The following is a 13767-nucleotide window of genomic DNA, read 5'->3' as shown; positions in this document are numbered from 1 at the left end:
TTTGAAATGTCAAAGAGACACCCCGTGTCTGAACTCCTTTGGCCAATGCCCGACTGTCTTCTTTGGAATGACTCCGTTTAGACCTGGCTCTGAGCCGTGCTCTGGGTGACCTTGATCCTCTGACAGGCCTGGGGACACCCTATACCTTCCTTGAGGCCTCAGGGCCCCCCTGCTACAGGAATGCGCATCCCGCGAAGCCATCGCTGCCGGGAACCCCTCCCGCGCTGCCGGAGCGGGAGGCCGACCTCGCACGTTCACTCCCGGGCCCAGCGGCTCCCGGGTACGAGGCCCCGCCCCCGGCCCAGGCCCCGCCCCCCGCCCTCAGCCCCTTCCGGCCGCGGCTCCTGCTCTTCTGCATGTCCCCGCCCCCCGCGCGCGCGCCGCCCTATCCGAGGCCGCGCCCGGCCCGGAGTTCCCGCCCCCCCGGCCGGGCCCCGCCCCCCGCCCCCCGCCCCCCGCCCCGGCCCAGCCGGCTGGCTCCGGCTTTCTCCGGTCCGCGGCCGCCGCGGCCCCGCCCCCGCCGGCCGGGGCGCCCGAGCCGCTCGCACAGCGCCCTCCGCACCTCTGCGAACATGGCGCTCCTGGCGGTGCGGGGCGTGCGGGCTGCGGCGTGCGGGCTGCGGGTCGCCTCGGTGTCCGCCGCGCCCGGCCTGCCGCGGCCCTGGGGGCCGAGGGCGGGCGCCGTCCGGACGCTGCGCACGGGCCCCGCTCTGCTCTCGGGTAAGCGCGGGCGGGCACGTGGGGGCGGGCGGGGCTGCGGGGGGCGACGGGCCGACCGGACGGCTCACGCTGCGTCCTCCCGCCGGGGCGCGCCCTGCAGCCTCCGGGTGGCGTGGCCCACGCCGCAGCCCTGCTCCTGCGGGCCGGGGAGCCCGGGGCACACGCGCGGCCGCCCGGGGCGGGCTCCTTCGCTCGCCGTGGAGGACCGGGCCGCGTCGCTAAGCCGCCGCGACCTCAGGTGGTGAGCTCGCGGGTGTGCATCGTTAGGCCCTGAGAGTGGGGGCATGGTGGGCTTCGGTTCGCTACGTGGACGTCACTGGGAACTCCGAGGTAAAATCAAAGCAAGGGCACTTAATGAAATTAAAGCACTGGAGCTAGAGTTTTACTAGCAAAAAAGTGAGCGTGACGTTGAGGGCTCAGCTATTTCCTAAAAACAGTGAGATGAAGTCTTTTGGACTCTCAGACATTCTGCGAAAGTCTGTATTGAGTCCTGGATGTGTTGGGACAGAAATGAGGGCTCACACGGACTTGGGGTTGGAATAACCGGGGCCCTGCCCACGCCCGCCCTGGCCATCTGTGCTACTTGACGCTTCAGCGCAATTGCTGCAGCAGAAAAAGTTTTCTTACTGCGTGCCCGAGGGCATGAGACGCCAACTGCGCCTCCAGGAATTGAGGCTTCTTAGGGATGCATATGGGTCTGTGATGGCTGTTGTCTCATTAATTTCACTGTTTTACAAACCTGTTTGGAAGTGGAAGGTTTGATAACATTTACTCCAGTCCGAAACATAAAGATGCTTCTCTGTCGTTGCTAACACATTCCTTTAGTTCTGTTGGTGACACATATCAATAATTACCAATTTGAATACAAAGGGAAAGCATATCGCAGAGAAGAAGTGAATTTCAAGGCATCTTTTTTTTTTTTTGGTAAGTGTGACACTACTGCTGGGTTTTTGCACTTTCCAGTTACCTAGTTAAATATTGTCCAAAATATCAATACCCATGATCTGGTGTTCAACCAGGGTTTTTAAGAACAGAGGCCCAAGTTCCAATTTCAGCCCTACCTCTTACTAATTATGTGATCTTGGGCAGAGTCACTTAACTTCTTAGTCTGTTTTCCCTCATCAGAAAAATGGAAATGATAATACCTCTACCATACAGAGTTGTTGGGCGGATGAAATGAATTTGGTAAATGTTACTAAATATTATAGAATCAAGTAGGTAAAAATTGGCCAATATTTGTTATCCGACTAGTGACTTTATTTTCTTTTATTTTATTTTTTAAGATCTATTTATTGATGAGAGACAGAGGCAGAGATAAAGGCAGAGAGCAGGGATCACGCCCTGAGCCGGAGGCAGATGCTCAACCACTGAGCCACCCAGGCGCCGGTGACTAGTGATTTTAAAACACATACTTTTTAAAGTAGGCTCCACACTCAATACTGAGGCTGAACTACAACCCTGAGATCAAGAGTCATATGCTCCAACTACTGAGCCAGCCAGATGCCCCCTGATGACTCTGAAAGGAGGAAAATGCAGACTTCTCATGAATTACTGAAAACACCTCATTATGAAGCCAAATATGATGTTTTTAAAGGCTCAGTAAGAAAGTAATTATTTACCTGACCTGTCCACTTTTATCCTCTTGGGCTGAGGAGGGTTAAAGGAGAATTAAACTAATCATTGTCTTTAGCCTAAATAGCTTGGCCTTGTAGAGTCTTGCAGACTTTTTAAATTAAGTGGACTTGCAGGCATTTACCTTACTAATCTTGCTGTCTTTCATTCTAAACTTGTGGTTGCTCAGTTGCTAAACTGAGTGTGAGCAACCTTATTCCTAAGATTATCTTTACAATTAGGCAAGATGGCAAGGCTCAAATTGATACAGCAGTCTCAGAGAAGTCATATTTATAGTTGTCCAGTTGTTACTTTATTTTTTTAATTTCTTTTCTTTTCTTTTTTAAAGATTTTATTTATTTACTCATGAGAGACCACAGAGAGAGAGAGAGAGAGAGAGGCAGAGACACAGGCAGAGGGAGAAGCAGGCTCTATGCAGGGAGCCGGATGTGGGACTCAATCCCAGGTCTCCAGGATCACACCTGGGGCTGAAGGCGGCGCTAAACTGCTGAGCCACCCAGGCCGCTCTAGTTGTTACTTTTAAAAGGTATAGATTTAGGGTTGCTTTTAAAAGGTTTAGATTTAGCCATCCCTGGGTGGCTCAACCACCTTCAGCCCAGGGCGTGATCCTCGAGACCTGGGATCAAGTCCCATATTGGGCTCCCTGCATGGAGCCTGCTTCTCCCTCTGCCTGTGTCTCTCTGCCCCTCTCTCTCTCTCTCTCTCTCTGTCTCTTGTGAATAAATACAATCTTTTAAAAAAACTTTAAAAAAAGGTATAGATTTAAACTTTTCATAATTGGTATTGTAATCAGCCAATTCTGGAGTTGTAACCATGATAGGGAGAATTAAGTGTGTGTAGCCACATACCTATATAGATATTTTGGTCAGAATCTCCTTGACTTATTTAAAACAAAGAATTACTTCACTCATTAAACTTCTGAGTGGTAAGCTCTGAGTTAGAACTGAGAATACAAATAAAAATGAAATAAGCAATGCTCTTGCTTGCTTTGTGCTTCGTCTCCTTCCTGGGGAGAATGGACAAAAGGACTATATGTGTAGCTCCTTAAGTGCTGTGTGTTGTAGGGCCACGGTCCAGGGAGAGTGGTGCAGAATGCCGTGGGAGCCAGCTGGAGGGCTACAGAAGGATTTTTGGCAGAAAAGAGCTTCTCAACTTGAAGTAGTCAAGAAAAGGCAGAGGGGTGGGGGGTGGTGAGAATTCCAGTCAGAACACCAAGTAGAAACTTTGCAGAAAGATCAGATTGACCTGAAGTATTTAGTATTTGAAGTGGAACGAAGCAAAGCAAGTTCCTTTGTGACATTTTAGAAATTCTTCCAGGGAAGACTATGAAATTAAGATTTTTTTAATGATTAGGGGGAAAAGAAAGTAGTAAGTTACATTCTGCTTCTAATAGCTATGTGATCAAAGCAATTTAATGCTGTTTTAAGTATAACTATCTTTTGGATAAAGGATAAGAGTGAACCAGAAAGACTTACTCTAAAACAGCATTTGAATTGATGGACCATTGTCCTATTAATTTCTGATGCATTGGTTTTGGAAAAATACTTGGCCTCATACCGTGATACGTATATTTAAGAAAATAGCATATGCTTTTTAAAAAATATTCTTTTATTATTTTTAATTTCTAAAAAGATTTTTTTAAAATTAATTTGTGAGAAACATGGGGGAAGAGAGAGAGAGGGGCAGAGAGGCAGAGGCAGACACAGGCAGAGGGAGAAGCAGGCTCCATCCAGGGAGCCTGACATGGGACTCCTGGGACTCGATCCCGGGTCTCCAGGATCACACCCTGTGCTGAAGGCAGCGTTAAAACGCTGAGCCACTGGGGCTGCCCCAAAAATTTATTCTTTAAAGCAAGTACTCTGACATTAAATTCTAAATAGCTTTTTTCACATCTCTCGAACTTTGGTCAGTCTTTTTTCCTAGCCATTGAATGTTGAGCAGAGCTTGACTTTCCATCAGTTAATAATGCCTTAGCTCTGAGGTGACTGTTGAGTTCTGATCTTAAAGTTTCTTTAAATGATAGTGACCACTTTCTTCACTGGCAGGTTTGAATTCAATTAAAATGGAATTTTAGGGGCAGCCCGGGTGGCCCAGTGGTTTAGCGCTGCCTTCGGCCCGGGTCCGGGCCTGATCCTGGAGACCCGGGATCGAGTCCCACATCGAGCTCCCTGCATGGAGCCTGCTTCTCCCTCTGCCTGTGTCTCTGCCTCTCTCTCTCTCCCTCTCTCTCTGTGTGCCTCTCATGAATAGATAAAATAAAATCTTTAAAAAAAATGGAATTTAAAGAACTTAGTCAAATTATAATTGTTCCAGGTCAGTTTCAGTTATGTAAGATTCCGCTTTATAACCAAGTTGCAGTGAAGCCCTCTTCTGTCAATTTCACCTAAACAGGCACATTTTTTTTTTCATGTTAAATCATTTATGAGCATTATGAGCATTTGTGCTTCCTCAATCCAAGTCTGTCTACAGAGGGACAGACTACCTTCTGTAAGACAGACCAGTAATGAATAAGTATACATAGTTTATATGTGTAATTTACACTAATGTTGGAATAACCATATCTCCAAAAGATACACAAGGTATCCATTCACATCAGGTCATCTTTGCCTAAATGATACTGTTGAGAAGATATTTTGTCTTTTCATGTGATCTGGTTTTTCCTCAGCAGTATGTTACTAAAAGTCGGTGTCAGTGAGTCAAACACAAATACTAGAGAAGTCTTGCCTTTTGACAGTATTGATATGAAAAGTGCTTTTTAAGAAGTGATACCACTGCTTTTCTGAAATATTGGTCTTCTATTTTAGTGCGTAAATTCACAGACAAACATGAATGGATAACAACAGAAAATGGTATTGGAACAGTAGGAATCAGCAATTTTGCACAGGTATTGGATTGTTTTGAAATACTTAAAACAGTCTGCTCTTGCCTAAATTGGATTGTCTGCCTTTTAAAAATTATTATTCTGCCCCTTATTCTTTGTTTTGATGTTTAAAGAACATCAATCAAGTAAACAAGCAAAATATAATTTAGGGCAGTATATAGTGTTTTAAGAGATTATTAAAAGGTTAACAATTATAAGTAAACATACCTTATTCAAGAAAGAAATATGTTTAATGGTGTTGGGGCAGTTAAGGGAAAAATAAGAAAAACAGAAGGCCTGGGATGTTGACAGTGTTTTGTGGATAACAAAACATGCACAATCAGGGGGCATGAAGAAGGAAAACCCAGATTGGCACAGACTAGACAAAGGCAAACCTTTTATTTAGCCAGTCTTTTTCTCTTAATTTCGCTATTCCCAGTGATCCCATATTGTATCTTCACTGGCCTATGTGTGGCCCAGTACATGGTACTGTGTACAATACTGTACAGGCGCTGTCTTCACCTCCTCGGTTTATTTATAGGAGAATCACCTACATGGGAAATTATACACAAAATAGTACATGATGGATGATGATCTGAGTAGTACAAGGGTTGTAACTCCCCTGATGGAGAGCTGACTTCTTAACTTGGAGTCAAGGTCTTCAGGGAGGACCAGGCCTGAGGACGATGATTTACAGATCAGTGGGTAGGATTTCAGCAAATACAGCAGGGTAAATGGCCTAAGCACAACTGCAAAGGTGGAAGAGCACAAGGTGTGTTTATTCTCAGAGGAGCTAGAATATTGATGGGATGGCTTATGACAGGAATGACTGCTGCTTGTGGGCCAGGCTAGCTGGCAGCCTGTTTTCTTGCAGGTCCTGAGCTAAGAATAGTTTTGCATTTTTGAAGAGTTGTAAGAAAAACAAATGAATGTGGTCCCTCGAGTGTAAAATAGCAACTATCTGAATTATAGAAGGTTAGTGTTTGGCTTGTTCCTATTTACTAGGAGGTTTGATTTGATTTCTTAGAGGTCTGTGTTTTGTTTGTTTTAGGAAGCTTTGGGAGATGTTGTTTACTGTAGTCTGCCTGAAGTTGGGACAAAACTGAACAAACAAGGTGAGTATTTTTCTCATCTTGGCATATTATTCATGCCTTAAGTATCTTTACTTTGCATAACAATCTGTTTACACTTAGGATCAATTAGAGTGCTTTTTACTCAAGTAATAGAAAACTCACCTAAAAGATTGAACAGTTGGAGTTTATTTTATCTCCTTCAAGAAGTCTAGAGATAGATGGAAACAGGATTGTCTTAGTGGTATAGTGAAGAGTCATCAAGGACATGAATTCTTTTCATACTTTTTCTGCCTCAGTGTGCCAGAGGTTACAAAATGACAGCAAAATCTTCAAGCATCACTTTCTCAAATGGCCGTATCCAACAGTAGGATGAGAAGGTAAAATCTGTTTTTCCTTGGAGGCAGTAAACAATCTGTTTTTCTAAATATCTTTGACAACATTGGTCATGTTTTTTTCTGCTTAAACTTTCCCCATCATTTATCTTGCTTTGAACTTTTTTCTTCTTCCTGGTTCTCAGTATCCTAGCTGGATATATTATATATTAGGTCATATCCTTTTTGAAGGTTTTCACAGGAACCTTTTCCAATGTCACTATAAGACCCTTGTTGTGATTGATAATCTTTATCTGTCCATTTTTCTTCTGTTAGAGAACAGTTATTTTCTTTTCTCATGATGTTTTGTATCCACTCTGCTGCTCTCAAGCAGGAGATCTCTTCACTGAACATTTTCTGAATATCTCTTAATAGCAAGTGAGCAGCATAAACCTGCTGTGTTTAAAAAACTTACATTAACATAAATACATCTAAACTAATGAATGCTCTAAACTTTCTGCTAAGGCTTTTAGAAAATTGATGTAAAATTTACATACAATGAAAATGCCTGAAGTGTACAATCCAATGAGTTTTAACAAACAAACACTTTGTAAACCTTGCCGATTGAAAAACCCTTCTCAAGACAACCTGTTCTGATTTCTGTCACCATAGATTAATTTGCCTATTATTTAACTTCATTTAAAAGGAACCACACAGTTTTTATATTATATCTGGCTTCTTTTGTCCAATATCATGATTATGAGATTTATGTTGAGTGATGCTGAAGAGTGTACTATTACATAACCTTTTAATCTTTTGTTGATGGATTTGTGTTATTTCTAGTTTTTAGCAGTTAGAAATCTATAAACTTTTTTTAGTAGAAATCTTTCTGTAGATGTCTTCATTTCTCTTGGGTACATACATATAGGAGTGGAATTTCTGGCATCTAGTATAGTAGTTATATGTTTAACTTTATAAGAAACTGCCAAACAGCTTCCCAAAGTGGTTATACCATTTTACATTCTCACCAGCAGTATGAGAGAGTTCTAGGCACTGCAGATCCCACGGTGAGATAACAAATTGTTGTTGAGCAGCCTTCCATGTGCTTTTTGCCACTCACATCTTTTTTTGTGTTTAGTCTCTAGTCAAACCTTTACCAAATTTATTTGAGTTGTCTTTTTACCATTGATTTTTAGGCATTCTATATATTCTAGATACAAATCTTTTCAGATCTATGTATATTTTTTTCAGATCTATATCTTGTGAAGTTTTGTCATAGTTTATGATTTTGCCTTTTCATTTTCTTAACTGTTTTTTGGATAAACTTTTAATTTTTAACATGTCTAAGTTATTAATGTTTTTATTTATGTATAGAACATTGTATATTTTCTAAGAAATCTCTTATTCATTGATTCTTAACAGTCCCTTTATTTCATGTTTATATCTTTGTTTTCTTCCTTCAACTTAGACTTAATTTGCTCTAATTTTTCTGACTTCTTTAGGTAGCAAATTGGGGCTTTAATAAGTACTTTCTTTACCCAAACTGTAAATTGCATCTCCCTTGTAGTGAGTAGCAGCTAAAATCTAAGTTTAATTCTTTTAGCCTTCACTGGGATGCCAGCCGTGCATGCATGGTTCAGGCATCATTCAGGGGCCTAGACAGAGTTTATACATAGGATTTGGGGCTCTCCCTTTTAGTCTCTCTCCTTAGGATTTCCCACCTCACTTTCTATTAGTTATGGTGGCCTCAATTCGTCTTCTGGTCCCTTACACCAATTAAGACTGAGATTTCCTCTTAGAACTTTGGCTGCCCCAAATGGCATAGATTGGTGTCTTGTCTTCAGGCTAAATGCCATTTAAAAAAAAATCACCACTATTGTCCCTTCTTTCAAGTGTTATCTCCTTTCCATGAATTGACTGCTTTTGTTCATTTTCTAGTGTCTTTAGAACTCAGAGGTCATTGATTTTTTTTTTTTTTAACATGTTCTTTGTAAATGAGACCTAAAGATAATGATTTCCTTCAAAGCACTATTTTAGCTATATCCCACAAATTTGGGTATATTGTATTCTCAGTATCATTCAGTTCAGATCACTCGATGTTGTCCCACAGGTGACTAAGGCTCTGTTAATTTTTCAGTCTTTTTAAAAAAAAGGTGCTCTTTGTTCACATTAACTGACCCTTTTGCTGTTATTGCTATCCAGTGAATTTTATTTTAGATGTTATACTTTCCAGTTCTAGAATGTCCACTTTTTAAATTTCCATTTTTTTCAAAATTTTATTTATTTATTCACGAGAGACACAGAGAGGCAGAGACATACATAAAGGGAAAAGCAGGCTCTTTGTGGGGAGCCTGATGCTGGACTTGATCCCCAAGACCTCAGGATCACAACCCGAGCAAAAAGGCAGATGATCAACCACTGAACCACCCAGGTGCCCCCCCCCCCCCCCCCGCAATTTTTCATTTCTTTGCAGGTATTCCCCCATGTGTTTATACATGATGAGCTTTTTAAAAATCTGAAGATAATAGGTTCTCTGCTTATCCCAAAATGTAGGTCTATGGGTCATTTTGGGATCTGTTGACTACTTTTTCTCTTAACCATAGCCCCCTTTTTTTCTAGGATTTCAGCCCTCAGGTTCTAGCCACCTTGGCAGGCCTACATTCCGTCCTCTGACCCCTCAAATAAGACTGGTTTTACTCTGTGTTCTATTTTTTTTTTTTTTTTAATTTTTATTCATTTATGATAGTCACAGAGAGAGAGAGAGAGAGAGGTGCAGAGACACAGACAGAGGGAGAAGCAGGCTCCATGCACCGGGAGCCCGACGTGGGATTCGATCCCGGGTCTCCAGGATCACGCCCTGGGCCAAAGGCAGGCGCCAAACCGCTGCGCCACCCAGGGATCCCATCTGTGTTCTAGTTAACACTGTGCATTTTAAATGGGGTTGTTAGTACAAATTATATGAAGGAAGATCTCACCCAGTTTGCCCCCCCCCCCCACCTTTTTAAAGATTATTTATTTATTTATTTATTTATTTATTTATTTATTTATTTATTCACGAGAGACACACACAGAGAGGCAGAGTCACAGGCAGAGGGAGAAGTAGGCGCCATGCAGGGAGCCCGATGTTGGACTCGATCCCAGGTCTCAAGGATTACGCCCCGGGCTGAAGGCAGCGCTAAACTCCTGAGCCCCCCCAGGCAGCCCTGGGCCCCCTTTTAAGGATTAAATCCACCTTTGGTCACTCTTTACAGCCTTCATATGGTTGTTTTTCATTTTGTTTAGAGTTTATAATTGCTATCTACAAGAAGGCTGGTCTCATGAGGTACTTCACCATTACTGGAATCTCCTGATACTTGCTTTTTAGGAGCCACAGTAAATTAAAAGAAAATTGAGTTTTATACTGAATGAAAGCATATTTGGTATTCAGATATGTCACCATTTGTTGTTCATTCCTAAAACAGGTCCACTTTATTGAGATATTTATACCCTTCTCATAGGTGATGTAAGCAGTGGTTTTACTTTTAAATTAAAGATATTTAGAATGTGATATCATCCTGAATCAAAGGTGACTACTTCTGTATTTTATATTTTCAGGTCATTGACTTTTGATATTTAATGTTTAAATTTTCTCAATTTAGATGAGTTTGGTGCTTTGGAAAGTGTGAAAGCTGCTAGTGAACTCTACTCTCCTCTATCAGGAGAAGTAACTGAAATTAATGAAGCTCTTGCAGAAAATCCAGGACTTGTCAATAAATCTTGTTATGAAGATGGTAAGTTGTTGCTAGAATTTTTTTCAAAGGATTATTGCTGCAGTTAACATTTAGAATTTAAAGCAAACTTCAGCAGATTATAACTTCATCTTTTTTGCACTTTTGATACTAAATAGTGATGCTGTGCTTTAAAAAAAGGGAAACACAGATTAACTGAATATATAAGGTTAGGTTTAAGATCTCAATAAAAACGTCGCCTTATTCTTCAGAGTTCTTAGTACTAAGCTGTAGTAGACTCTTCATGAACACTTGCAAAGTATTCACCTCTTCAGACATAAAGTGTCCAATCATATTGTGTGATGTAGGTGGTAACAGAATAATACCTATTCAATCAGTTTTGTCACAGTTTCATCTTAATAACTCGGTGAAATGCAGTAGCAGCAGTTTTCTCCATTTTGTCCATGAATTGCAAAATTAGGATTAGCTTGTAGTTCTCTGTTGCCTCACCTAACCCTTCTAACACTAGTAGTGCTTATCATAATAAATGTATACTCTTTAATCCCCATGCCATATTTAACCCATCCCTCCACCCACCTTCCCCTAATAACCATCAGTTTGTTCTCTGTACTTAAAAATTTTGATTCTTAGTTTCTCTCTCTTTTTTTTCTTTGTTCATTTTGTTTTGTAAATTCCACGTATGAGGGGTGCCTGGGTAGCTCAGTCGGGTAAGCATCCGACTCTTGACCTCAGCTCAGGTGCTGATTGGAGCCATGAGTTCCAGTGTTGGGTCCATGCTGGGTGTGGAGCCTACTTTAAAAAATTCCACATATGACTGAAATCATATGGTATTTTCAGTGTGGTATTTCAGACTGACTTATTTTGCTTGACATTATATACTCTCTAACTCCATCCATGTTGTTGCAAATGGCAAGACTTCATATTTTTCTTTATGCCTGAGTAATAATCTGTTTTACACACACACTACATCTTCATCTACTGATGGACACTTGGGCTGCTTCCATAGTTTGGCTATTGTAAATAATGCTGCAGTAAACCTAGGGGTGCATATATCCTTTCAAATTAGTTTTTGTATTCTTTGGATAACTACTCAGTAGTGCAATTGATGGATCATAGGTTAGTTCTATCTTTAACTTTGAGGAAGCTCCACACTGTCTGCCAATGGCTGCACCAGTTTACATTCTCAACAGTAGTGCACAAGCGTTCCTTTTTCTGCACATTCTCATCAACACTTTTTTTCTGTTTTTATTTTAGCCATTCTCATAGGCATGAGGTTAAGCATTCTTAATCCATTATAGTAGAATCTATTCTGGTTTTCTTTTCAATTGTGATATGCAACAATATTAACTGAATTCTTAAGGCTAAAATATAAAGCTCCTTGAATAAATAATGAGTGATTTATATAAAGAATACTAGATCAGTTTTGAGGCACTCAAAAATTTTACATTTTGAATGAATCTGACTTTTACTCTTTAAAAAGGTAATTTGGAATATGATACTTTTTTTTGGTTGCAGGTTGGCTGATCAAGATAGCACTCAGTAATCCTTCAGAACTGGATGAATTAATGAGTGAAGAAGCATATGAGAAATACATAAAATCTATTGAGGAGTGAAAATGAAACCCTAAATAAACTAGTATGAAACAACTTAATCTAGCATAGTTGTCTTAAATTAGTGGTGCATACAGGATTTAAAGAGCAACTATTAGCAATATCTGTGGAAAAAGAAACTACTTGCAATAATGCTAATGGAAGAAAACACCCTTAATTTCACAATGATTGCAGATAAACACAATATGCATCTTTTTTGCAACACCTTTGGATTATGCTAGGCTCCAGTTACGATACTCAGAATCCTGAAATTATCTGTGGTTAAAAACTAGTTATAAAAAATTACGTAATTCAAGGATTTGGGGTCAAAATAAATAATCTTTCCATTGGAAATAACTGGCAGTAGAGAAAGGTTTGTTAGTCTTATAGTGTCAGGTAAGGAACAATACTACCTTAATTTTGCAGCATACTGCACTTGCTGGTGCTATTTTTATACAATGAAGCAACAGCCTTGCAGGAAGAGATATCGTTAATAATAAAATCTTCAACTTTGTTAATCATGTTTTTTTTTGTTTTGTTTTGCTGTTAATATTTCATTGAGTGACTCTGCTAGTATTTGTGAAAATGCTAATTTTAACTTATGGAAAGTTATTTTTTAAAAGGAAATTTAAGCCATAACAATGAAAGGTTTCAAGAAAATGTTTCCTTTTAATCACAAATCTGGTTTTTCTTAAAGACCTAATTGCCTGATAGCATCAAGTACCATTTTTGGTCATCTTTAATCAAAAAGAAAGCACTGACTTTGGTGGTTTTTGTTTTGTGTTTTGTTTGTTTGTTTTTAATGCTGCCAAGTTAAAAGACATAAGAGGAAAACAAGGAAAAGTAAAAGTTTGATAAGCATAACATATGGCATCCTTAAGAAAGTAAACCACATTCATGTTTAAGTAATGGGAACAGAAATGGGCATAGTGAAACTTTTTAAGAGCTCACACACTGACTTAGTAAATATCCGCTTAAGCAAATTTACAGTGCCCAGTGGTATTTTTAAGTAGCTAGATACCATATTCTCTAAGCCAAGTGTAATAAGCTGATATTTTGAAGGGGATATGAGAATATACTCACACACAACTATAAATATATATAAATACATATACATAGCAAGAGCAGACATACTTGTATCATTTTTCCCAGTTAGTGCCAGAAAAGGGATATATTCAAATACCACCACCTTCTGATGGTGAATAAACTGCAAATGTGAAAACCTAGAGGAAATATGTAAGTAAATAGCAAATCTTTCTGCTCAGTAGAAACAAACCATCCTTTAATGGCCATGTCACTGCTGAGCTGTATTTTTGCAACCTTATCAAAGTGTTCAAAATATTTTCGGTAACTATCTCCTTGTTTAATTATTAGTCAATTTTTAATTATTAAAAATTAATTTGACTCTCCTTTGGAGATAGAAAAGAATGAGTAACAATTACATAGATTTACTCTTTTGAAGTACTCTCATACATTACTTCATGATGATTAAAGCAATATCCAGGGGCACCTTAGTTGCTCAGTTGGTTAAGTGTCCGATTTGGCTCAGGTCATGATCCCAGGACCCTGGGATCAAGCCATTAAGCCCTGCATTTGGCTCCCTGCTCAGCAGGGAGCCTGCTTCTCCCTGCTGCCACTCCCCATGCTTGTGCTGTCTCTCAAAAAATAAAATATTCTTTTTTTTTAATTCTTTTTTTTTTTAAGATTTTATTTATTCATAGAGACACAGGCGGAGGGAGAAGCAGGCACCATGCAGGTAGCCTAATGTGGGACTCCATCCCGGGTCTCCAGGATCACGCCCTGGGCTGCAGGCGGTGCTAAACCACTGCGCCACTGGAGCTGCCCAAAAAATAA

At 40.5% G+C, this 13767-nt stretch overlaps 1 protein-coding gene across 2 annotated transcripts; it reads left to right on the top strand.

The window, feature by feature from the left end:
- Nucleotides 1-557: 557 nt before the first annotated feature.
- On the top strand, nucleotides 558-11975 carry GCSH (glycine cleavage system protein H). Of its 2 annotated transcripts, none has more exons than XM_077890953.1 (5): nucleotides 558-720; nucleotides 5157-5236; nucleotides 6264-6327; nucleotides 10235-10366; nucleotides 11840-11975. In XM_077890953.1, exons 1-5 carry the CDS (start codon nucleotides 573-575, stop codon nucleotides 11935-11937), a joined length of 522 nt encoding a protein of 173 aa, XP_077747079.1. In that variant the 5' UTR covers nucleotides 558-572; the 3' UTR covers nucleotides 11938-11975. The 2 variants fall into 2 exon arrangements, with proteins under 2 accessions (XP_077747079.1, XP_077747080.1); XM_077890954.1 differs by lacking the exon at nucleotides 558-720 and adding an exon at nucleotides 903-1050.
- The last annotated feature ends 1792 nt before the right edge of the window (nucleotides 11976-13767 follow it).

Source organism: Canis aureus, chromosome 3, assembly GCF_053574225.1.
Source record: "Canis aureus isolate CA01 chromosome 3, VMU_Caureus_v.1.0, whole genome shotgun sequence".
Classification (NCBI taxonomy): Eukaryota; Metazoa; Chordata; class Mammalia; order Carnivora; family Canidae; genus Canis; species Canis aureus.
The sequence above is the reverse complement of the archived record's forward strand: the minus strand, read 5'-3'. Positions and strand labels throughout refer to the sequence as shown.

What these genes read in the sequence shown, in the direction of transcription:
- GCSH (XM_077890953.1), top strand. Translation starts at nt 573, where the DNA reads ATGGCGCTCCTGGCGGTGCGGGGCGTGCGGGCTGCGGCGTGCGGGCTG. An exon ending in GGGCCCCGCTCTGCTCTCGG is followed by an intron (nt 721 to 5,156) that starts GTAAGCGCGGGC and finishes CTTCTATTTTAG; the next exon opens with TGCGTAAATTCACAGACAAA. An exon ending in GAATCAGCAATTTTGCACAG is followed by an intron (nt 5,237 to 6,263) that starts GTATTGGATTGT and finishes TGTTTGTTTTAG; the next exon opens with GAAGCTTTGGGAGATGTTGT.